This window comes from Maylandia zebra, linkage group LG17 (genome assembly GCF_041146795.1).
Source record: "Maylandia zebra isolate NMK-2024a linkage group LG17, Mzebra_GT3a, whole genome shotgun sequence".
In the NCBI taxonomy this organism is placed as follows: Eukaryota; Metazoa; Chordata; class Actinopteri; order Cichliformes; family Cichlidae; genus Maylandia; species Maylandia zebra.
The window spans coordinates 26,686,476-26,712,791 of record NC_135183.1 but is presented as its reverse complement, the minus strand read 5'-3'; the positions used below and the strand labels follow the sequence as shown (position 1 = coordinate 26,712,791).

The 26,316-nt window shown below is 40.9% G+C and overlaps 1 protein-coding gene across 3 annotated transcripts in view; it reads right to left on the bottom strand.

The window, feature by feature from the left end:
- Nucleotides 1-26,316, bottom strand: part of anks1b (ankyrin repeat and sterile alpha motif domain containing 1B) — a 277,926-nt gene that overhangs the window by 144,829 nt on the left and 106,781 nt on the right. For all 3 annotated transcript variants that reach the window (XM_004548325.5, XM_012918365.5, XM_023152666.3), the window contains exons 5-10: nucleotides 22,323-22,466; nucleotides 15,592-15,667; nucleotides 13,899-14,000; nucleotides 8,075-8,197; nucleotides 7,069-7,256; nucleotides 719-850 (exon numbers count right to left, since the gene is read on the bottom strand). In XM_004548325.5, coding sequence (XP_004548382.3) covers nucleotides 719-850; nucleotides 7,069-7,256; nucleotides 8,075-8,197; nucleotides 13,899-14,000; nucleotides 15,592-15,667; nucleotides 22,323-22,466 — 765 coding nt within the window. The remainder of the gene's footprint in view (nucleotides 1-718; nucleotides 851-7,068; nucleotides 7,257-8,074; nucleotides 8,198-13,898; nucleotides 14,001-15,591; nucleotides 15,668-22,322; nucleotides 22,467-26,316) is intronic.

Here is a 26,316-nt window from a genome sequence, read left to right as displayed (position 1 = left end):
CTGCTAAGCACTCATTTAAACACACTTAATACACAGCGTGTGGGGCTGAGGGAGCCGGAAGGAAGAAGTAAAGATGGAGCGGGAATACTGAGAAGTAGTGTGAGTTTGGATCAAGCCTGCTTGTTCAGTAAAACCCTAAAAATCAAGCTTCTGTCCTACACAGCCTTTCTTTGTTGTTGTAATATGCCCATTTTTCCCCACAGGGATCATTAGCCTTTCATGTCGCTTCACTGTATCAGATATTTCAGCTGAGAGTTATTCAGAGTTCATGAACTACTCGTAAAGGTAAAAGGCTTCAAAAAACAAACAAACTGGAGAGATAGGGAGGATCTTCAGAAATGTATGATAAGGAGATGAAGAAAGAGGCAGAAACTGAGCAGAGTATTTAGAACTGCCAGGAGAGCCGGTCTCTCTAGTGACGGCTCATTCACTGCGTTCCCAAGGTAACCAGTGAAAGTATTCGCTCAGAACAATGGCAATATCACTAGCCTGTAATTTGTGTGTTTGTGTGTTGCTTTACTCTACATCATGTATGTTAAATAAGAATTGTGATGATGATATCATTCTTTGACTCTGTGCACACCGACACTACATTATAATGCAAATTAGGAGTCAAAACATCATCATCATGCAGTTAGAGTTAGTTAACTCACTGCATATAAGAGTGTGTGTGTGTGTGTGTGTGTGTGTGTGTGTGTGTGTGTGTGTGTGTGTATACCTGCGACAGGCTGGAGAAGCCCAGGTTACGACAGCCATTGCATGGAGTCAGTGCTTCCCAGAAGCCAGTGGGACCGCAGCTCTTTTCTGCCTCATCTTCTTCCATGGCCGGAGGGAGAGGTGGCGTCGGCCGCTGTGAGCACAAAATTCAGAACACAAGTATACGATTGTCATTATAACAAGTAACCAGTAATAATCAGCTCAAAGATTAGAGGGTGTATGTGTCCCAAGAAGATTAATTGTCAACCGGACAAAGAAAAGACTGATGGTACCGTACAAAAGCCATTTGTATACATCAGCATAGATTTAGGAGGACAGAGGGTGACAGCAGTTATTTTCAAAGCTGCTATGACCAATATATTTACAGTAACAGTGGCTCGTGTAACCCTGGCACAGACAGAAACAAATTGGAATAAACAAGCTTTTACATTAAGACTGAATTAAAAGAACAGCAGAGCTCCTGAAGGCTCTGCTGGTTGAGAGAGGGGTGGGAGTTGGAGGCTATTATGAAGCCTTTCCAGGTGCCACTTATTGGTCAGAAGCAGCTCACTGTTGATTTGCCTTCTGGAAAGAAAAAAGAAGCAAGTAGGACCGCAGAGACTGGTCACCCACCTCTGCCATTCTCTTTAGCTCTACACACAGAGTTATTAAATTCATCTTTTTGGCTTCAGAGCACAATGCTAACGTCGCTCTGTGACAGCTGTGGGTGCAAGTAAGTGGCAGTTTGCTAAAATTATTTAACTTATGATGCTTATGGCTAAATGTGCAGCAGATTCACCAAAAACACTCTTATGGGATAAAATCAAACAATCAAATACATTCTTATCTAGAATTTCTTTCCCTGACTTTCTTCCATTACTGGAGATTTTGATAATTACAGTAAAAGCCAGCTTATTTCCCCTCAAAGGCACCATCTTTATCAACCTCAGTATCTCTTTGTGAAGCTCTTCATGGGGATCACAGCAAAAACCTGCAACCCTTCTCATATAACTACTTGAAATACCTGCACAGCACTGCTTTGGGCTAGTATGTGTTAGTGAGAAAAGCCCATTAATAGCAGAACATCTGAGGCTCACACGCAGTGCCCTTTCCTGGGGGCTCTTTGGCTCTCAGGGGACAGGTGTGCGGATGGGCTCTGCAGTATGAAGCGTCAGAGGGCAGATAAAGCCCACCTGATATCTCTGTGAACCAAACAACGCAGCCGAGGGCGTAGACCACAGCAGATTACAAAGACAAAAACACATATCGGCCGTCTCTAAAACTGCATATAGCTTTTACCAGGAGTGATGAGGGTACACAGACTGAGGGAGGTCTCATGTTCATCATGCGGTGATTATCTTTAGAACAGAGGTCTAAAAGATGACAAGCGAGAGGGCAAAAAGAACAAAAAAAGAAAAGGATTAAGAGCGGCAGGAATGCAGAGGGCATGCTAAAGAAGCAAAGAATGAAAACTGTGCACCCAAATGAAGTTACAGAAGGAAGGAGAGACAGATGGAAAGAGCCAAAGAACGGCAGCGAGAATGGAGACGGAGGCAGAAAATGAGGCAGAAAGCGAAAGGTCACCAATCGCTCCAGATTGCAGAGGGCCCTTTGCAACACTTGAATATTGATTGATCTAAAAAGGACTGCAGTATTCACATATACATACTGCACTGTATGCATAAACAATACATAACCTTTCATTACAGTATGAATGTGATGCCAGCCAGTGTTCAATAGAGAGGACACAGTTAATTATTCATACTGAAAGCTGCATAGCTAATCAATATTACATTAGTTGTCAATGGGAAAGCTTTAAAGGGATAGATTATGACTTAGGGAAAATCACCTGCTTAACTACATGAAAATGTGTCTTTTATGTCTGTCTGAAAGCTTCTTAACACAAATGAGTTTAGTTCATTTGATGGAGGAAACACAAAATGATTTATACTTGGATTTAAACTGACTCCAGTGTAATGAGTTTAAGTTACACGAGTTTAAATTTTACAGATCAATATGAAACCCAATAAACCCTTAGACATTTCCCTGCACTACATGCACATGGCTCTGATAGTGCAGCCAACTGGTTAGTGAAAACTAACCATGCATAAAAAATATCTGTTGAAGAGAGTCTTTGCATGGATGAAAAACACAGTTTTTACACAGATTTTAAGTGGCTCGACAGATCCAGGCTCAAATATCTCTACAATGACTGAATGGGTTACGCTGCACTAGATTTCTTTCCTAATTGTTTGGACCACTAACACTGAAAAGTGTGATATGTCCCCTGATGGGAAGACAGGAACTGCAGGTGTGGCCACAAAATGCCATTTCCACAAAAAAGAAAGGAGTACATTTTCATATTATAATTATATTTAAAATGGGTTTCTTCTTTTACAAAATAAAAAAAAAAAAAACAATCAAACTAATCAAGTCTGGAGTGAATTTTTTATATTTTATGTCTCATGTTCAGAGTTTTTACTCAGGGCTGCAAGTATTGTACAGATTTCCAACTAGCATGGAGAAGTCTTAATTAACTGGTCATTATAGACAATCATGGTTAGCGATGAATAAACAAGGATCAACTCCTAAATCTAACTGACATCTACAGCAAGGTGACATTTTTGGTGCAGAGAACAATATCGTGGCAAAAATTACATTTCAAACCAGTATGAAAAATCTGATCAATATGCCCAATAATATGATTTATTACAATATATCCTTACTTGATTCTGTGCTTAGTGATAGAATGTTAGTATCGGGAGACAGTAAATTTTATAACCTGCTAATCAGTGTCCCTCAACATATAGCTTAAAGCAAAGCTGTATATCATTATAGTCCTGCAGGGTTGTTAGCATGGCTACAGATTGGCACCAAATATTAGAAATTAAGGAACACATTTGATTTTTAGTCCAGACAGTACTTGTAAAGGGTATTTACAGGTTCCGGCCTCTTAGATGTGAGGATCTGATTCTCTGCTCTATGCATCATCTGCACGCAAAACACAGAAAGAGTCCAAGTAGGGAAAAGAAAAGTGGCCAGCAGGGGGCGAGCTGTAGAAAGAAGTCAGAGTGCAAGTCCACAAGAAAGTTTTCCTCACTTGACTTATGACCTCATTAAACACTTTTCTGTTGGGTTTATGGCCTCAGTCACTACCTTAGCTTTAATTCACTTAACATGATGTCAATTTTGGTCCAATTTAGAGTAAAACAGACGACAAAGCATCCAAGCCTCATTTGTCACATCTGGTTTCCAAACACCAAGATGAAAATGGCCAGAACACTCTACTTAAAGCTCCACGATGACATCCACCTTTTATGTACAGTCTGTGCTTTTCCATCACGGTTATTGGGATACACAAGTTCTGGAATTCTGGCTGGAAAAAATACACAATCTCAGCTTTGATTTGAAATACTTAGATAAGCATGTGGACTAAATTATTTAGTTTTGAATTATAATTGAATAATAAATTCTTGTGTAATAAATGTAAGCAAAGAATACAACCAGTGCCAGCAGACCAGTGGCATCAGATTATAACAAACACATGCTGGTTTAACCACACAGAATGCACATGCTAGTGCTCATTTGAACACAACTCACACACATTTCCACTCTGACTTTCTGAATTCACACTGTGCCAGCATTCTTCGTGAGTGTATGCAATCTATGTGTGAGTTATTGCGCATATTTGCATTGTTCATTTCTGTACTATAGAGACATTGAATCGCATACTAAATAGGCCCGGCCTCAGTTTAGACAGTAGCCTGCGGGCACATATAAACACACACAGACATACACAAGCTAGGAGTGTCAGTAATAGAATACAAATTGGTACTTATAGAGAGGGGCACAAGATGGATTCAGGTAATTACAGCCTGAGTAAGACGTGGTGTACGTGTTTAATGTGCATGCACGTGTGAGAGAGCCTCAGCATGAGGTCTGTGCACCTGCTGCACTGTCCATAAAAGCTACTTGAATTACGCTGAAAGTGAACTTATTAAAGAAATGAAAAAAAAAGAAATTGGACTATTGATCAGCGTCACAATATTTTTTGCTGGAGTGTCTGTGCATGTGTTACTGTAGGGGAGAGAGATGGAGAGAAATAGAAAGAAAAATAGAAACAGACAAGCAGTAATAAGTGAGAAGCGCAGGCACATTCGATCGCATTTCTTTGGACAACCCTGTGAGTGTGCACGCCTGAGCGTGCGCGCACGTGTGTCTGTGTGTGGTCTAAAGGTTCAGGTGTGATAGATGACCTGTGTTTCTGTCTTTCTGGCTGATGGAATTGAGCCTCAGAGCCTCTTCGTCACGCTGTGCTGGCTGTTAGAAATAAACTGCAGGTGTGATTCTCTGGTCAGCTAACACTGATAAAGGTCATCCACTTCCTCCTGAGCTGAACTTCAAGCCATTAATGTCTAATCAGTTTTCTCCTGCGTAAGAGTGTGTGTGTGTATGTGTGTTGTGTTAGGAGAGTGTGGACAGATACGGGGAAGGCGTGAACAATATTTCAGCATAAATAGGCACCAATTTAGAAGAAGGTCATGAAAAATATCTGCAGGCTGTGAACGGATCTTTGAGCACAAAGAATAATTACAATTGTAAATAAACCCTGGACCTGTTTTGTTTCTGTAACAAGAAGTGACAACTCAACAGGACGAGCCAACTCAGCAGCATCAGTCTGATACTGCCCTCTGTAGTCAAAATAGTCAAAGTGCAGTCTTTTTTGTAAGCCAGAAGTACACAAAGTGCCCATTTTATTAGGTGCACCTTGTTAATACAAGGCTGATCCCGCTTTGACTTTAAAACTTCCTTTAAAACTTCCTGAAGGCTTCATGACGCAGATTCAGTGAGCTGCTGGAAACACTTCTCGTTCACATGGATCTCAAGTCTCAGACTGAGATATGCCAAGATGCAAGCCATGCTTTCATGCTGTTTACAGCTAATTCTGATCCCATCAACAGAATGTTGCAGCAGAAATCGACACCCATCAAACCAGGCACCATTTTCCAATCTTCTCTTCCTGTTTTTGGGTAAGCATGTGTGAACGGTAACCTCAGTTTCCTGTTAGCGTTCTCTTATCTGACAGGAGCGGCACCCGGTGTGGTCTTCTGCTGCCGTAGCCCATCTGGTTCAAGGCTGTGAACTCTGAGATGCTCTTCTGTACATCCTGGTTCTGACAAGTAGTTATTTCGGTCACTGCTGCCTTCCTATCATCTCAAAGCAGACATGCCCTTCTCCTCTGACCTCTGGCATTCAACAAAGCATTTTTGCCCAGAGAATTACCGCTCGCTCGATATTTTCTCCTTTTTCTCAGACCAGCCTAGCTGGCACAAACAACCACATCACTTTCAAAGTCACTCAAATCACCTTTCTTTCCCATACTAATGCTCAATTTGAACTTCAACGGGTCATCTTGACCGTGTCTGAATGCCTGAGTAGCTGCCATGTGACTGGCCGATTCGATATTTGTATTAACAAGCAGCTGAACAATACCCAGTGAAGTGGCCTTGACAGTAAATGAAGATCTGCAGCACAGCTGGGCCCTGTGTGCAGTAAGATAAAACATCTTGAAGGACTAAATAAGAGCTGATAAGCCTGCAGAGAGAAATTCTTTTAGATAAACAGAGAGCCTGCCTGCAGTCAAACATTTATAGATGTGGCAGAAACATTTTACTCAGAGCCAAAATATTTTTCTATCGATTTTTAAGTCTTAATTTATTCTAGAGCAACACAGACATTATTGTAGGGACTAATTGCAATTCGGTCACTCCTGAAATTAAGACTTTCTGAGCCAGTGACCTCATACCAATCTTATCTGAAATTGCAACCATAAACTATCTAGTTTTTTTTTTTTTCTTCATTTGGCAGATTTGCACTGACATTTGCACTTTTGTTTTATCTGTTTACTAAAACAGGGGGAAAAAAAAGAACAAGTAAAACAGAAAGCAGGCCAGCACAAAGCAGCCAACTAAAGGGATATTTAGGGGCATAAATCAAACTCCAAAGACAGCAGGAGAAAAAGAAGTGCTGCAAAACCACTAAATTCTTGTATTTAAGAAACTGGAATAAGGCCCGGACATTTACTTTTGAGTTAACCATCATCATAGTCAAGTGTCAGTTAACAGAAAAGTAGAAATGCATTAGTAGTTTTTCTTTTTGGCATGGAGTTTTTCAGAACAACTTTAAACTCTGGTGTGAGAATATTTAATTACCAACGAGGTGTTCAATTGCAAACTACCTCAGTGCCCTTTTTTCCATTTTTGCCTGGCTCATTACTTCCCACAAAATGCATTTACATGAGCAGACCAAGAAAGGAGAGGCAAACACCACAACCAAAATGCACCACGCCTCTGTAATAGCCTAGTGGCGTACCTTGCTGGCTCGAGTCAGAGTGCCGTTGGGTCGATCTGGGCGCTCCTCATCGGACAGCCGCCCGCTACCGAAGCTGTCCATAGAGTGGGAGGAGATGGTGTGGCAGAGCTCCTCGAATGAGTAGTCCCTATCCCGGCACTTTTTGATCTCATGAAGCAGTTTGGACAGTTCGCTTGTCACAGCATCATCTGAGGAGGATGTAAGAAATGTGATCCGTATCTGTGAAGCCAGTTATTCTCATACCGGGTACGCCAGCAAATATATTTTATCACCAAAACAACAAAGAAAAAAAGGTGGAAGAAAATCTTTTATATGCCTGTCTGATAATCTTTATTGTGAGATTAACCTGTTTGGCAGACACAAAACTCCTCCCCCGTCTGCTTCCTGCTTTGCTTTTGTGTCGCATTAAGGCACACTGTGCTAATCACTTCCTCCTGCTTCCCTCCACGACTCTCTAGGTAATCAAGGTAATTATGGGATCTGCTGACAATCACTGAGAGGAGAGCAGATCAGCACACACTCAGCAGGTTGCAATGTCATATTTGTAACACAGGGGGCAGTGCTGGACAAGGTAAGTGTGGAGTGGCAGTGACTGTTATTCTCCACTAAAGGAGCTGCTCTCCATGGCTTTATTCAGCCCATATTGCAAAAAGTAAACAATAGTTCCAATCAAGTTTAGTGGCGTTGTTCTTAGAGTAAACTGGACACATGCATTTGGATGATGGACTGGTCTGTAATGTTCCCTTATATATAAATAAATGCTTTATATAAATGCCTTTGTAGTTGTTTGGGTATATTACTAAACATATTGTAAGCCTTTGTGCAGAATGCATAAAGGAATGTGCTACATAGGTTGTTATTTGTTGTTATGTCATCTGTCTACACCCAGTTTCTGTCTTTATTTCTACCACTTCCTCTTTTTAGAACTAAAAAAAGCTGTATTTAGTCACCTCAGAGCTCACAGTCCAGTACTTCAGTTGTCACATGAATCTGTCTTCATACTTACTCTTGTGTCTCAGTGAAGGGGACGCGGAAGGCGAGGGAACAGAAGTTCGAGGTGTAGGGACAGGACACGTGCGGACAGGCTCCTCCAGGATGCTCAGCTTCTCCATCTCATCCATCATATATTCTACAGACACGTGGAAACAGCGGAGAATTAAGAAGATGGACGATGAAGCAGACAAGATGAAAGCAATGTGAATTAAGGGGAAAGTGAAAATATGCCAGGAAGACGGGAATAATGAGCAGAAAGGGCACAGAGTGGAGGAAGTTTGGAGAGTGATCGAGGAGGGAGAGCGAGAGAGAAAAAAATCATTTCAGAGGCATTTTACCAGATCAATATAATAGCACAGCCATCAGTATTGTAAACAGCTTGAGCTGCATTCAATTCACACTTTTCCCCGCACCGCAAATTCACTTCACAGCTTCTGCTAATAAAGCAATCTGCTGTTCACGAAGGTAAAACAGAACAAATTATGTGGCTAGGGAAGGAAAGAGGAAGAGGAGGGGAGAAAAGGGTTCAGGTGAAGGGCCAGAAACAAAGTTCAACACTTGCTTAACTCAGGCAAAGCACACGAATACACTTGCAGACAGAAATTAGGTGGCAAATTCCCTGCAGAGTCCTAATGAGGGAGCCGGTTAATGTCAGGAGGAGTGTTTGTGCGTGTGGGTATATTTTCATTATTATGAATAGTGGCATTCAGCTCAGTAGTTATGACGAACAACCACATTTGCATACAACTACACTTAGTACTGGAATTTGTATCCGACTCAAAAAGAAAGACGAAATGCTTCGACAGATTTATTAAGTTCCATAAACAGCAGAGAACATAAAGTGCAGCGTCTTTATAAAATAATAAAATAATCCACTGAACTGTAGTACACAAGCAGTTGCTGATGGGTAGTACAAAATGAACTTGTTAATTCAAACAGTCGGATGAATCGTGTGCTGTGAAACAAATGAGATTCTATTCATAACGAGGTGCCTACGGCAACCAGAAAGCCCCTCGACTGGTACAATTGAGTAAATGACAAGTATTCTGCTCTTTGCGTCTCTGTCTGTGCGTGTGTGTGTGTGTGTGCTTTTCCATCTCCTCTCCAACAGGAAATGGCATGCAGCTGATCTTTTCACTGAGTCACAGCTGCGTCCTTTCCCTCTCTCTCTCACACATTCACTCTCCAATTTATGCTGAAGTCCAAATCTCTGTTTGCACTTCTAATTTAGAGAGACAAGCTTTTCACGGCTGTCATTTCTGACCAATATGCACAATGACATGAATTTTTGACTTTTAAAAAGCTACGTTCATTTCATAAACATATTTTCTAGCCTCACTTGTGTGCATATTAACAAATATTCCCCCAAACTGTGATTCTATATGCACAGCTCGGGATGTGAACAGCTAAGGATGCCGAATTAAGTCCAGACAGCTGCACTGTATTGACATCTTCAACCCCAGTTATCCACATAATCACTCTTCATTCTTGTAAATACAAGTGTGTAAACAAGCAAATCCACAGAACTGTATTGTAAACTCTATCCATTCTCTTCTGCTTTTCCAAATTAGGGTCGCAGAAGTTATTTTAAACTGTAGAGGAAATCCCAAATATACCAAATAAAGCTAAATGTTAGGAGTAGGTGTACAAAACAAGGAGCAAGAATCTAGTAGGTGGTGCTGCGACAGAGGCTATACGGCATTTGGTTAGCATACACTGACTGGTGAGTTACATATATCACTTTTCTGTCATTTAACTGTTCAATCATGTTGGTTTAAAATGAATGTCAATGTAGGAGGTCTGTATCAGAGGGAAAAGCTGAAAAATGTTTGAAAGTCCAAAATGTATGTCCTTCATATTTTCTAAAGGATTCTGGCCACCAGGCCTGGTGTTCGACTGTCTTGAATCTGAAGTCAATAACATGAACATCCTGTCTTGGATCAAAAATTCAAGCTAGTGCTGGTGTTATGATGGGGGGTCCAACTGGGCATTGTTTCAATTCAATTCAATTCAATTCAAATTCTTTATTGTCCCAAAAGGGAAATTAGTTTAGCAACAGGATAAAAGTAAACAAAAAATAATATAAAATGACAATAATAGTAGTAGAAAATCCCAGAACAGTTATATGGCATTTAGGAGACAGGATGCAGTACGGATAAAAGAAGTCTGGAGTCTTTTGGTCTTCCTCAGAGGTACCCTAAAACAGCGGCCGGAAGGCAACAACTCAAACTCACTGTGAAGTGGATGGTTTGAACAATTAACAATAGAATGAGCCTTTCTAAGCACATTTTTATTGTAAATGGCCAAAAGTCCATCTTACCAGCGCCCTGAAATTTTGCTAGCAGTTTTTACCAAAAGACCCAACCTCTTCTTATTCTTCACCGTCAGGTTACCAAACCAGGCAGCAATACAAAAAGACATCACAGATTTGATAAAACTTCTATAAAACAAAGACAACATCTCAGATGAGACATTAAAAGATCTCATTTTCCTTAAAAACAACAGTCTTTATTGAACTTTTTTAGTAATGGCATCAGCATGAGATCCAAAACACAGTTTATGGTCAAGTACCACACCTAGATATTTGAAACTCTCAACAATCCCAATATCAGCAGTTTTAACGATAGTGGGTGATGAGCTATAAGACTAAGAGGACTTCCTAAAATCAATAATCATGTCTTTAGTTTTTGACACATTTAGTGAAAGGAAGGAGTCATCACACCAATCCACAAAATCATGTTTAAACACCACAGCCTTGAGTATTGTTGCTGACCATGTCCATTCCTTTAGGACACAGTGTACCAATCTTTTAATGGCCGTTTCTAACAGGGTAACTCATCATTTCACAAACTCAAATCATATCAAACTGGTTTCTGGAACATGCACTCAAATGTTCACCGTACTCAAAGGGCCTCCGCCGTCACCAGATCGCAATCCAATAGAGAACCTTTGGGATGTAGTGGAACAGAGCAATATTGAATCTGTGCCTCGAAAAATTCAGTAAGTGCTGAAGGCAAAAAGCAGGTGTAACCCACTACTGCTGAGGTGTACCTAATAAAGTGCTGAGTGTACATCGTGTAGTTTCAATAAAGGGCTTGAACAGAGTCCAATTCTGTTATGTAGCGGAGACGCAGACCATCTCTAAAGCTCACTGCTCTTCATTAGCAAAAAACGAATTACTCAGAAGTTTTAGATGCTGGGTTTGGGGGCCGCTTTATGAACTGAAGAAGAGAATTTTAGCCCATTGTTCACTATACCTTTAGCTGGTTAAGCCTCCAGAGGTAAGCATGTGCTGTTTAACTCTGCCTGACTGATGAGAATCACAAAAGAGAACTAAAACTAAAAAGCATTTCGGGGAGCAACTAGCTATGTGAAATCATTTTTCAAGATGTGTGGGTAGGTTCTTCGCAACAACAAACCACTTCCACTTCACATATGTAACTCTGAAGCAAGTAGAAGGATAATAAAGCAACAACTACATGTTAAGGTTTAAAACACAAGACAAATATAGACAATTTTCCCCGATTTTGTTATTTGTTTACGCCTCAAATTGTTGTCGTGCTAAACGTGAAATAGGAAACTTGAATCACTAATTACATCTAAATTGTTCTGCCCTTTGCATCGCTGTGCGTTCCCTGGTTTAATGTCAGCTTTCTGTCTGTTATTTTCTAACCGTGGACGATTTGTTACATTCCTGGGGCTCAGTCTCTGCTCCCCTTTCTATCTTTGTCTCCTAGTTAAGACTGTTTAGCGGTTAATTTAGGCTCTCCTCGTTCGCCTATCCCTCCAATCCTGTCTGTCTTTATCTCACTCTCTTTAAATCATGCGCAACAACACGCCTAACGTACACCCACAGACTACACAATGACAGATAGCGAAGGCCTCCAAGCCACAGATTAGAGCGTTCAAACTGAACCTCATAATCACTTCAGGATAAAACTGTCTTTAGAAGGTGCAATATGGAGAATCTTTGGGTCCGCGGGGACTGCGGCGCAAACTCACACAAACAAGCATTGGTTGCACACAAAACCCACTGCAGCAGGACAAGAGCCAAAACAGGGTTCTTAATAGCAGGTGGAATAAAGTGAAGACACTGAAAATGACAATATGCTTTTTTCTTTTTGGGCCATAAATTACAGTATAGCTGGATATAACTGCAGTACTCCTCCAGCCACAATCATTTTGAAAACTCCTAAACATAGACTATAAACTGCGTATTAAAAACATTAATATTACCTTGACTTTACCCATTTGCAATTCCTGAGTTTAGTGTTATCACAGAAACAGTTGCCATATTTAGAGAAGTGTATAGGTGTATTGCATATTCATCACTCTCCACCATTTGCACTTAGAGCTGAAGAAGCGTCTCGGATGAGGGGTGAAAGGTTTTCACGAAACTTAAAGAAGTCCAGACGTTTTTCTTTCCAAGCTCCTTAGACTACTATGACGTGGATGACTGAGAACCTTCAGTTACATGTTTCAGATCAAAGACATTTTTGTATTAGACAAAGATAACCTGAGTAAATTGGTTATCTTTGTCCAGCATGGACAGCATGTCAAATCATCTTATTGGGATCAGTTCGGACTTTGCAAAGGCAATTCCAAAACCGTCTTCAGGACATGAACTGGTGGCTGGATTTTCTCCTTCATGAGTATAATTCATGGTTCCATCGATTATAGCAAGTCGCCCTGAAGCAGCCCTGAATCATCACACTACTGCCACCATGTTTGACTATTGGTGTGATGTTCTTTATATGAAATGTTGCGTCAGCTTTATGCCAAATGTAACGGGACCCAAACCTTCCTAAATGTTCAACTTTTGTCTCATTGGTCCACTGTCTGGCAGTAATTGGGCCACTTATTTAATGATTTAACAAGGGTTACTTCGGTTATCTTTATTCAATATTAAAATTTGTCTGATGATCTGAAACGTGAAAAAAAGTATGAAAGTATGAAAAATAGTATAAATCTGATAGGGAGCAGATGCTTTTTCCTAGCACTCCCACTTTTATTTTGAAACTATCAAAGGCAGAGTACACCAAGGACAGATCATCGACCACATCAGCCACCATAAATATGCATTTCTTGTATTTCTTAGGACGGAAACTACAGCACAAGGGCAAAAAGTCCACAAAGAAAGGCATCATTTACTTCACTCATCATAGCTCGTGGTTCTAAACTTCACAAGAGTAGAAACTCTTGTCAGAGCAGATAATTTTTTTAACTCATCAAAGCAAGAAAAGCAAAAATGAAACTGATGCCTGGGATGATTGTTGCATTCCAGTTAGCTGAGCCTTTTCCAAATTCAACCATCATTAAGGATTTTAACAAGGGATTTTCCTGCTTTGACAAGTTGGGATGTTTGAAACTACTATTAAATAGCAAAGCAACAAAATCCAATATGAAGATGTAAGTCTGACCTTTTATGGCATGCCAAAGTCTTGCTGCTCCTTCACAATGTGTGTCGATATTAGTATTCATTTATACACTGCTGGAGAACATCTATTATAAGGGTTCTTAAGTGGTTTAGATATGGACTTTATTGCACAGTAGTCATCAGAAATACCATAGTGCTATTTATCCACTGAAACTTCCAGAATCTTATTGATAACAATCTTATTTAAAATCCAGCTAAACCAGTGAGACAAAGAAAATAAGTCAAGGCTAACAGTAACAGTGCATTCAAACTAAACACATACAGGAGCTTCCATTGTCGCTGGTGAACTGTTAAATCTTTCTTTTTGTTGTTATATATTTAGTGAACTTATATAAGATTCTTACACCTGAAATGCCCCACTTTCTCAATTCATCTAAATCAAAAGTGTGTGCGTCTTTACCTTGGATGAGAGCAGTGATCTGCTGGGATTTTGGTGCGGGATGATCTCTCAGAATCTCCAGAGCCGTTCTTCCTTGGCTGTCTCTTAGATTGGTGTCGATCCCTGACACACAAACACACCCAAGAAAACGTGCATAAAATACAAGAAAAAGAGGGGGAAAAGTCAACACCCATTACTTAGTCTAACAATACAGGACCTACTCAGGCTTGCTCATGATAATTCACCTTCACCGCAGATACACAGAACTAAACACATTCAAGCGCAGTATACAAAAATAAATATGAAGTCAGATCTGTAAACACACCACTCAGTCAGAAACACCAGGGAGCATTTTTTCCAAGATTATAACCCAAATGTTTTGTAGATGAATGCAAATTAGTCTCACACATACACATTCTTGCAATGCTAAGTCACAATCTCAGACAATGACACATAAAAAGACTGCATTCAAAGACTGATGCACAATATCAAATAGGCCATATGTGAAAATAAATGTCATTCCAATCGTTCTGCTGGGTACCATCAGAAATGTATCAAACTGTAATAAAAGGACATTTACACCTAAGTTAGCATTTCAGGTTTTTATTTTCCCTCCTTTTTCCTCCTTATTTCTCATGTGGTTTGTACATTTATAAATGAAGTCTGTAATGTGATTAGTGCTTCAAGGAACTGTAGATGTAAAAAAAACAGCTTCCCTGGCTTTTTTATTTATCGAAAATAACAAATGTGTTTAAAAGAAAAACAGTAAGCTAAACTTAGCTTACTGTTTAGTAGCATTCAGTTTTTATTTAGTTGTTCTTAACTTTCTATTTTTAGCCTTTTTAGCCTTTATTTGAGCGGTCAGTAAATAGCAGACCAGAAAGTAGCAGACACTCTAATGACTGGAGGCCCCGCCAAGCTCAGACGTTGCAATGCTCAGAGAAAGTACAGAAATAACCACATTTACCTACTCAACTTGAATGTCACATGATCCTTTTCTGTGATACTAAAGGTTATTTCTTTGGTCAAAAAAATGACTGATGCTTACTTGATAAAGCAGTTACACCAACAAGCCATTCTCTACGCGTAGGCATTGAGGCCCATCCTACACCTCTACAGTAAACCCACCTACCGACAGGCAATATTTTTAGCTATATCGGGTTAGAGCTCAGTGACTCTGACAAGTACAGCCCTGCTTTGATCCAGGATGTTAATAAAATCAAGGCAAAAGGAACATGGCCACCCAGAGGAAATCCTGTAGGAAACAGGAAGTGCTGAAGGAAAGTAGGTGGAGGATGGCAATGATGTCAAAAGGACAACAGTGTCCAGGCTGTTTTAGTAAAAGTACTAACTATACCCACATGACTTTGAGCTACTAGTTAAGACAGGAGCTGTTCTACCTTCGGGAATCTTTTTCAGTCATTGCATAAGATGACATAAGACAACACATCCTAATTATGCAGTTGCAGAGAAACTGGCCAAAACAATAACAAAGCTTGAAGTGAGGAAGAATTTAGCAAACAGATGTTTGGAGTTCACCTGAGGGCAAACTGACTCACAATTTAGGGAAGGAGAGGGAAAACACAACAAAACAAAATTCCAAACATCTAGCCACAGGTTGAAAAAAAAAAAAAAAGAGGGAGAAACAAGGGAAACACACATATAAGGAAACACGCACAGTTTTTGTTTAGCCGGGGTATATTTATAGACCCACCTGAGTCAAGCAGAAGGCGAACAACATCCATCTTCCCAAAGAGAGCTGCCTCATGGAGGGCACTGCCATTCTCGGTCTACAAGAGACAGAGATAGCATTTGTGTATTAATATTAAGTCACTTTAACAATTCAAAGTGGAGACAAAAATAGACATCAAAACCAGAAAGCACAAGAGGCGTTAAAAAAAGAAAGGAAAGGGAACTGGGATTAAAAGGGAGCAAAAAGGCAATATTTTGATTTGATACAATCTTTTTTTTCCCCCCCCCTCGCTGGCAGTTAAATGAAAGAGATTCAGAGAGATTAAAACAAGTTACATTCCCTCGCCTCCAAACAGTGCGAGGCCACAGCGATTTCAAACCATTACACAAGCAGCAGGCGCCTGTGTGGAAACGTCCCACTTTCACCTCACCCTACGCTGGCCCGTATCAGCCTCCAGTCCAACTAATAGAGATATTACAGATATGATGCAACACACTGAAACCAGCACGGGGATGGTGCCAGTAAGTGTCTCATCCCGTATCAGCAGTGATGAGAGAGACGATTATTCTGACAAGGATACATTTAAAAAGTGCAACAACATAAAGAACAGCTGTTTAATCACACAGCCTGAGGGTGAACAGGACCAAAATAGCTAGACTTAAAGGTGTAGAATTTTTATGTTACAGCATCCTTTGCTGATGCTAATTACTGATATCCTAGGATGTGGAAACACACACATCGGAATGTTTTCCATACCAGCGGGCAGAGTAAGCAGAGTAAGCAGCTTAAGAACAAACAACCTCCAAACAGTTCCATCGAGCACTTAAAGCCTCCTCCACTAATGCTCCACCCCACAGCCAACAAGACCCAATATTCACTATCAACATGCCAGACACTAGAGTACATCCACACAGGGTCTTTTTATAACAGATTCCCTTCCTGACAAAACCCAACAGATTTTTTTATTTAACTAAAGTCAAATCTATTTTAAATAACCTAAAGTTAAAATTTATTGGAGGGCCAGTATTGGGCCGATATTATTGGCCAATATTTGGTACTTGTTAATATATCAGTAATGGCATTTATTAAGGCACTCTGCTGTTGCAAACACACGTACAGTACAACTAGCTCCATCCTCCATGCTTCTCATGAAAAAGCGACAAATTGTCAGTGCTTGGGAGGAAGCGAAGCGTGGCTATATGTGGACAAGTTTTACATTTGATACCAAGGAAAACAGGATGCTTTGTAAACCACGTTGAGTAACTCACAAGGGTAATAAAACAACAACCTTTTACACTTTATTCTACTATAATCTTATAATATTTAGTCTAAATTCTAACTAAAACGAAATAACTTTTTAGTCAAAGGACTATGACTAAAAAGTCAGATCTATAAATTGTCCTAAAAAGGTCCTATGTTGGTCGGACTCTACCAAATAGCGCGCAGTGAATTTGTCCACTGTATTTCTGCTTCAGTCAATTGTTTCCATACAATCAGAATAATTAGCAAAAATAAGCTACAAAAATAGATCAGGTCAATAGGTAGGGATGCTATTACTATGTTAATCATCATTCAGCTACTTGAGACTCACGTCCTGCAGTCCAGTTGACTCATTCTGCACTTGAGATGAGCAGCAAGCTGGAGGGCCACTCCAACCAGAACCAACAGGAGGTAATGAACTGCTACTGCTATGCCTACCTCAGCAAGGACTATTAGGTGCAGCTGGGAAGACTTATACACACACACACACACCCCGCTAATAAAGCCAAAAACACAACGTGTATATATATAAGGGAAACGCTGTAACTAGTTTTACTTTGATGAAGTTACTGCTATATAGCTTAACAGGACATCATGATCCTGAAGGTCTTTCTGGAACATTAAACATACTAATCTGTGCATGTTGCTGGAAGCAATAGAGCCCATCGAGGATACTAAGGACTTCAACATACACAAAGACACGTGTTTCACACTCGCAGCCACACACACACACACACACATGCTGAACACGTTGCATCCTTCATAGCTGGCTTCCTGACAACACAGATGAAACCCTGGACTGAATAGAAGTCCCAGCCGTAATGAAGACAAATTATCTGGACGACAGCCGACACTGCCAGGAAATTCTGCTCGACGCAACACTACACCACATCAGTGTGATCGTCTTCTGCAGGAATACTCAACTTTTTCTGTTTCCCCTGACACAAAGGTGTTATCGCCACAGAGAAGGGATTGATGGCAAAATGAAGCTATAACGCCATATGCGACAGCTCCTCTGTCTTTTGAAAGTTAAAAAGGTCAAAGGCCCAGATCCCTCGGAAAAATCCCGCAGGTGTGAATCCAAAGTGGAAACAGACGAAATGTCAAATTTGTAGCGCCTGCGAGTTTATCACAATGTGGATGTCTCCCCTGCAAAACAAAATCTCTGCTGCCCTCATGCATGAAAGCGGAGGTTGTATCTCAGGAAGAGATCCACCCCCTATTCTAGTACACACATCTTGCCCTCCTGAACCTCCTTTACCACTTCCTGTCCTGTTTCCCATAGCGATTATGCAGTGATGTCATGAGGAATCAAGGAAGGCAGTTCTTACTCCGAGTTTCCTGGAATTGAAAGGCAGATGAATCGGTTTAACGACAGCACGCAGAAATGTAGCACTCACTGCTCATGATGGGACGACGAGGTAAATGTCTGAATGTGAATGCTCACATCATCCCTCTTACTTATGCTTGACAAAAAAATGGGACTCTATATTAATCAAAACAGCTGCACTGCAGGCAATAATGACCTAAAGCATATTTTTGTGCAAGACAGTGTTGGAAATAGCAGTCAGCTGTGTTTGTGAACAAAGATGTGTGTATCTATACTAAACTTTTGCCCTGTGTTGGCTATAGGTCACTCAGTGGCACGTTCCTCCATACTGTAGGGATTTCCCCTCATTATTATGGGAACAGACAGAGGATGAAAGAGTGTGTGAGAGCAAGAGAAAAAGAGAGGAGAAAAGAGAGAAAGTGCGCTGCATGTATAAATTATTCATCCTCGCTCACACAGACCTATATGGCATGACTCCAATTACTGACCTGTACACACACACTCTCTCTTTTACACACACACACACACACACACACACGCACACACACACGCACAATTTGCTTTCCATTCTTGGAATGCCATCTGTGAGTCACCCACAGCATCCACTCTGCACCGTCAACATTATAGTACAGTTCTGACAGTGCGGCCTTGCAGAAAATACAGAGAGAAAGAACGAGCGAGGCAAGAGGAGGGGAAATGGAGAAGAGCGGAAAGCAGGTGGGGAAAAGAGGACAACTCGACACTCGCTGTGTTTCTCACCTAAGTGGCATTAAAAAAGCCTTTGCTCTTCAGGGAAGCCATTAAGTCTGCTTGTTTACCTGATGTTATTGCAACTGAACATCAAATGCAAACAGCCACATGGGGCTTTTACAAAAGCAAAAACTGTATATTAAAGGGAGTAAGGTCCGAAAAGTGTAGCCAATGCTGTGGAATCATTATTGCTATATCCATCTTTTACGTGAAGTCTATGAGTAAAACCAGGAGAGTCCAATTACCGTGCAACACGGAGATTAAATGAAAACCCAATTTAACAGAAATGCCTACCATTACAGTCGAGCAGTGTTTGACCCGTTCCAGGTCAGGTGACATGTGTAGGCTCACTCTAATTGACTATCAAGTTTAACCAACCAAAGAGCCAATTTTACTCGCCAAGTGTGCAACAGCTACTCTCATCCAACGTATGATAATGATAGCTAATAGAGCAAAAGAGAACTCGATGCCTCTATGCATTATTTTCAGCAACAGACACGAGCGGAGCAAAAGTCAAGGGTAAACTAAGGAGACGATTTGAGATATCAGACTTGCAGCGCTCTTGATCAGTAGGTAGAGAGGAAAAGTAAGAAAAGGGGAGAGCGGAGGATTTGCAGACGTGTGAAGAGAGATGAGGCAAATCAAAGGCGTGTAGTGTTCATCTGCTCTAGACACATGGAGCCTCAGGCCAAATCCCTGCAGAGAAACACAGCCCTGCTCTTCAGATCTGAGCAGGCATGCACACATTCGGGCATAAACAGACACCGCAGCGTGTAACAAGGACAGAAGGCAGAGAAGATAGGTGCAGTGCCACTGAGTCATGCATATCCTCACTGTGAGAGCCTCACAGTGATTCTCATATCCAAGAGGTCAAACTGTTTTCATCCTTCCAGATATGGAATCCACACAGACACACATCCACGTCCGTGCCCATCAAATTCTTCTTTGCTACACATTCTAATGGACGCTGTCACAGTACGGCAAAAAAGCTCATATTTGTCTTGTAGTCGCAGACCCTCCTCCATCCACATGCTATTTATACTGTATATAAACTGTACTTTACACAGCCAAAAAAAAAAAGGGGGGGAGAACGTAGCATCTGTTACGCCATATGTCTCAGCAGTGAATGATAATAGAGTCAAATCAGATTTTGGCACCAGCAGAAGTTAACTTCTAGAGTCTCTCAGATCCACATAGCAACAGCTACACGTTTTAGATCCATAAAAGCTTCTGGGGCACTGAAGGAAATTTCCTATAAAGGCTTTGAAGGATTGTTTTGTCGCATATGTGTACAAACTCTGATCAATCCCTGTTTCTATAGCTTCTAAGCAGAAATGTCCCTTGATTAAGAATCAGCAGCTTTAGGGGGCTTTAGATTCTGACTGAGCTCTGAAACTCCTGGAGCTGCTTTTCGGCTTTGATTCTTCAATCCAACAAAACCAACTCCAGTAAAGAAGCGTGAAACAACAACGTCCAACACTGTAAAACAGAATTTTGAGCCTTTTTAAATATAAACTTTCAGTTTTATCGTTGCAATTATTTAGTAAATCAGCATTTCTTTTTCATGTATAGATGTATTATTGAAATTGTGCATTTCTTTCTTATTTTAAGACACCTCAGGGATTAAATGTGTAGTTACTGATACTGACAGAAAAGTGGCATTTCACTAGTACAGCCTACGTAAAATCAAAGTGGGCTCTATATGCCATTTAATGTAAAATGAATTTCACATAGCTGTTTAGACCTCTGTCTTGTTTAAAAGCTCGTACCTGGACATTGTTTGCAGTGAAGTAATATTTCTGGTGAAAATGTTCAATTAAAAAAAAGTTAATTTGTTTAATAAAATATAGAAATACAAAATATGGACTTAAAAGTGGCTAATCCCAGTAAATTATATCCATACAGTGTCTGACGTTTATCTCCGATCAGGTGATATTGGCAGCAGAATAAGCATCAGTACTCCTCCTCAGGCATCCAAAGACCTCCATGCCATTTAAGATACAGCGCATGCAGTAAGTTCTGGGTCTACCCTGGGGTCTCTTAACAGCTGGCCACACCTGGAAAGACTCCAAAAGGTACTCAAGAGGCCTCCTGAGCTGCTGCCCGAACCACCTCAGCTGGCTCCTTTCCATACAAAAGAGCAACTCCTGGTTAGTGTAATCTCTGCCAAAAATCTCATAAGCCTCGTTCTAAACTACAAATTGTAAAAGGGAAATGAACTTTAGCTGCAAAGTATGCGTAATCTCATTCTTTTAGTCATCCATAAGCTTGGAACATAGAACAAGTCATAAATCCTAAGCCTTGTCTTCAGTCCACATTCTCTCGTCAAAAAACAATCCAATTAATGCTGACTTTGCAGGACTTCAGAACAAATACAACTGTTTACCAGCTGTTTTAATGAATAATGAATTTAACCTGGTTCTAAACTACACAACTTCTGTCACAATGGCTTGCACATTAGACACCAAAACCCCCAAGCCAGCATATAATGAGTGATGACCTTATAACAAGCTGTGAGATGTGAAAAGTATCTATAGTTGGTCAGCAGGTAGCTGCAGCAGTTAGCACTGTTGCCACATGAGAACAGCTGACAGCTGGGACAGGCTCTTGGATAAGTAGTTAAGATGCATGGATCTATAGTTGGACAATGAATGAACAAACAATCACAAGCGGTTTTATATTTTGAAATAATAGCGCCATTATTGGTACACATTGATGATCTGTCCAGATAAAAAACGAATAAGCCCACTAAGCCAATGATCAGCTGTGATGTTCTTCTGTGCCGGGTCAAAATAAAGCTTGTGGTGTGAGCAATCCAGTAATAAGTCCAAAGAGAACCGTTAACACAGTAAAGGGCTATATTTCTACATTTAAGACAAGTGATCAAAGTCAAACAGTTCAGCTTTTCTCCAGAGAAAGACAACAGTGCTCAAGAAATCAGCAAAGCGTGGCTGCATTTTGACAAGACTTCACAAAAGCAAATGGTCCAGAAAGGGTCGGGACTAAGTTGTATTTGAATCGCCCAGACAATTCAGAATACACAAAAAGACAAAATATAAAGGTGAGAAGAGCGGAGAGGTCCAAACATCGCATCAGAAACCGAGCAGTAATGAAGCTCCACATATTGTAACCGACACCGCGTTTCCCTTTCCTCTAATGAAAATATAAAGAGGTGTGTAAAAGGAGGGCCCTCTCTGGAACACCCTGTCCTCTTTCTTCTTATTTCTTTCTCTCTTACAGTCTGTTCTCCCAATTAATTATACATCCTTCCCCACCACCAAACCATAGGACCCATGTAACACATAAATATACATACAGTATATGCTCTCTGATCAGATGAAGGAAGCACATAGATTCAAAAGAAGAATTCGGGAGATTAAGTTTAAAAAGGAATGTGGTGGTGCCTTCTTACCACGCAGTTTACGTCCATGCCGGCCTCAAGCAGAGTCTGGATGGTGCTGTGGTGTCCGTTGCGGGCAGCCAGGTGAAGCGGAGTGTGTAGCCGAGTGTGACTGGTCATGAGATTGGGGTGGGCACTCACCAACATGCGCACCACCTGCCCACAAAAAACACAGCCACACGTTAATGACAAAAACAGCAAACATATAAAAACTAGGCCACTTGTCACCTTCTTACACCTGCTAAAAGCTAAATTGCACCAAACACGAATTTCAAAGCGAAGGTCAAAGGAAGGCCTTGCTTCATTTTGTAGCCATGTTAGCAGGATTAAAATCCAGAGCAGCCACCTTGGACCTTTTATTAATAAATAAAGCAATTATATTATTTGTCATCCAGAATTAGCGCACATCAGGCTTGTGTGGTTGGGTGTGGTCATTTAAAACAAGGCTTTGCATATCACAGCACATACAGGTCTTTTCTCTGTAAACCCTACAGATGATTGAGTGGGAAAATCGCAGTAGATCACTAGTTTGTGAAATATTAATAGACCCAGTCTGCAGAAACACTCATGCCCCATCCAATCATGCACCTTGGTTTCACATCATCCACTCGTCATTGGATCATCAACTGGAGAGGATGCTTGACGATGAGTTAGTGATGCTGTCCAGAACAAGCCTATGACTTAAAGTGTGATAATACTTTCCAAAAGGTTGATTCTGTTCATCTGGACGTAGCGTTTTGTGGGAGAAACGTTTCGTCACTCATCCAAGTGACTTCTTCAGTCTCAGCTGACTGCAGGTTTCCCCAACCTTATAAACAGTACATTTGCATAATGACTGAAACCAGCCCACTGAAGGAACAATGGGCTGGGAGGTCAGTTCCTTAATCTTAATTATGCAAATTCTCATGACCATTGATCAACAACCACTGACCAAAACCCACTGATCAAAGACCACTGATCAATGGTCATGAGTACCATTCACAGAGAGTTGGGGAATGGCTGCAATCACAGCATTGTAAGATGGTGAAAGATGTACCCTTAGGCCCCCTCCTCGATTCAGAGATGGTCTTTCCCTTTTCACGTAAATGGCCTCCTTGACTCTGCTCTCAAACCAGCGTTCTTCCCTGTCCAGGTTGTGTACATCCTCATGCTTGAAAGAGTGTCCACTGGCCTGTAGGTGTAAATAGACTGCAGAGTCCTGGCCTGACGAGGTGGCTCTTCTGCGTTGTGCCATCCGCTTCGCCAGAGGTTGTTTGGTTTCCCCGATGTATACATCTTATCAATCCTCCTGGCACTTAACAGCGTACACCAGGGGTAGGCAACTCCAGGCCTCGAGTGCCGGTGTCCTGGAGGTTTTAGATGTGTCCATGATCCATCACAGCTGATTTAAAGGGCTAAATGACTCCTCAGCATTTCTTGAAGTTCTCCAGAGGCCTGGTAATGAACTAATCATTTGATTCAGGTGTGTTGACCTAGGCTGGGATCTAAAACCTGCAGGACACCGGCACTCGAGGCCTGGGAGTTGCCTACCCCTGGCGTACACTATGTTACTCTGTTTGTGTCGGGGGACCCGATCCTTGAGGTGGACCAGTTTTTGGCGCAGCGTGTTTTGGGGTTTAAAAGCCACAGAGACCCGGTGTTTAGAAAAAATGCGTCTCAACTGCTCCGATACTCCTGACACATATGGGATCACTACAGGTTTTCGCTTGGGCAGCGGTTGTCCTTCTCTCCTGGATCGGCTGGAGCTTTCTTTAGGTGTCTTTCCAGCTTTGACAAAAGTCCAGCTGGGATAACCACATTTACTCAGGGCCTTCTTGATGTGCTGTTCTTCTGCCTCCCTGGCCGCTGTGTCAGTAGGGATGGTGTTCGCTCTGTATTGTAGCGTCCTGATGACACCCAGTTTGTGCTCCAGTGGATGATGAGAGTCAAACCTTAAATACTGATCCATATGCGTAGGTTTACGGTACACGTCAGCTTTTAGTGGTTGTTGATCAATGGTCATGAGAATTTGCATAATTAAGATTAAGGAACGGACCTCCCAGCCCATTGTTCCTTCAGTGGGCTGGTTTCAGTCATTATGCAAATGTACTGTTTATAAGATTGGGGAAACCTGCAGTCAGCTGAGACTGAAGAAGTCACTTGGATGAGTGACGAAACGTTTCTCCCACAAAACGCTACGTCCAGATGAACAGAATCAACTTTTTGGAGATTTACTTTCGTGGATGATTGAGAATGCATCAAGATGTAATAATACTTGTACTTTGGATTGCTTTACAAGTTTCTTCCTTAAAACAAGGCACAAATTTAAAATGTCCTATTAGTTGTTTAAACCTGCTACCAGCAACTGTCATTTTACAGGACAAAATCAACAGTCCAGAAATGAGAAGTCTGCTTTAGTATCACCAAACTTTCTGTAAAATTTCTTTGCAAAATTCAAAATCATAAATTCAAGCTTGCAGTTCCTGATCTGCTTGACTAAGTGGGACGCTAAGTAAACACTGAAGATGGATTATCAGCAGGTATTTTTACCTTTTTCAACCAATCGTGAAAGAAAATATCCTTTAAAACTCCTGTCAAAAACGCCAATATATCTGTGGTAAGAGGCTTCTGTGCTTTTAACTGATAGTGAATGACGTTTGTTTAATAACTCAGCTCGCCAACAGGCGGTTCTCTCGAAAGCTTCCTCCCTTTAATGTGCATCTTTGCGAGCGCGTGTGCGTGCACGTGTCGTAAACTTTTGCCCTGTGTTAGTTACATCTCCATGCAGCAGGAGCTTCCACCACAGGGATTTCCCTTCATTATTATGCAGAGAAAGGAGAGGAGAGAGAACTACCGTGTTGCCTTTATAAATTATTCATTCACTCAGACAAACCTGTATGGCTTGACTGCAATTACTCACCACCTTAGCAGAAAAAATTTGTGATTGCATTTGAACATCAGCAGGCACACGCCTCTGTGTGGGATTGCGCTCGCATGTGCACGCTTTTTGTCACATTTTTGTTACACTTCTTTGTGTCTGCCTTTCTGTGGAGTAAAGGCAGTATTTGAGGGTTTTTTCCCCCAACACATATTTATCAGTTAAATTGAATTAGCAGTAGAGGTATGGAAGGTCTGATTCCTTTGCCCTGTTAATTCTTCACCTGCTGCTTCACTTTACCGGCCAGTGAGGAGCTTGGACAGGATACACAGTGCACGAACAGGTTAAAATACGGTAAATCATCCACATACCAGCCTCCTAACCAGTAATCAACAAAAACATGACCTAGACTGAGAAACCAGTGTGTATCTTTGGGGGAGAGGATGCTCTTCAAAAATCTTTACAAGAACAAATACCTGCATTTAACCGCGCTTTCTTTTAATTACGATCTCTGCTGCCTTTTGAGCAAAGTACTCTGTAAATAAAACGCAGCTAATTTATTCTTCACCCCAAATTGCAGAGGATTTGTGCCTCCTGTCAGCTACATTAAAAGCTCAGCTAATTATATTTTTTTACCCATTTTGTCACTTTGAATTTTTTTTATTTTATTAATGTCGTTGGAGTTTCAATTCAATTTTAATTGCAAATTAAACTGATTAGGGAGCAGATGTTTGTATCACATTCTTATGCATGGAGTGCCACCTATGTCCTCTATATCGAGCGGCTTTTATGGAAATTAAAGCTTCTCCAATGTAGAAAAGGTCAAAACCTAAACAGGTTGAGGTATGTTTTTATATCTGTTTTGACTTCAAGGCGTTGCATGCTCATTATTCAGGAGAAGATGCATCCGTTAAGTAAATATTAAAGTGCTGGGAAATCAAGGTGATGACGTTTTAACCATTTATGTCTATATTTTATAGACGCACCTATATACACACATATATGTGTATACACACACACACATATGTGTATACACACACACACACATATGTGTATACACACACACACACACACATATGTGTATACACACACACACACACACATATGTGTATACACACACACACACACATATGTGTATACACACACACA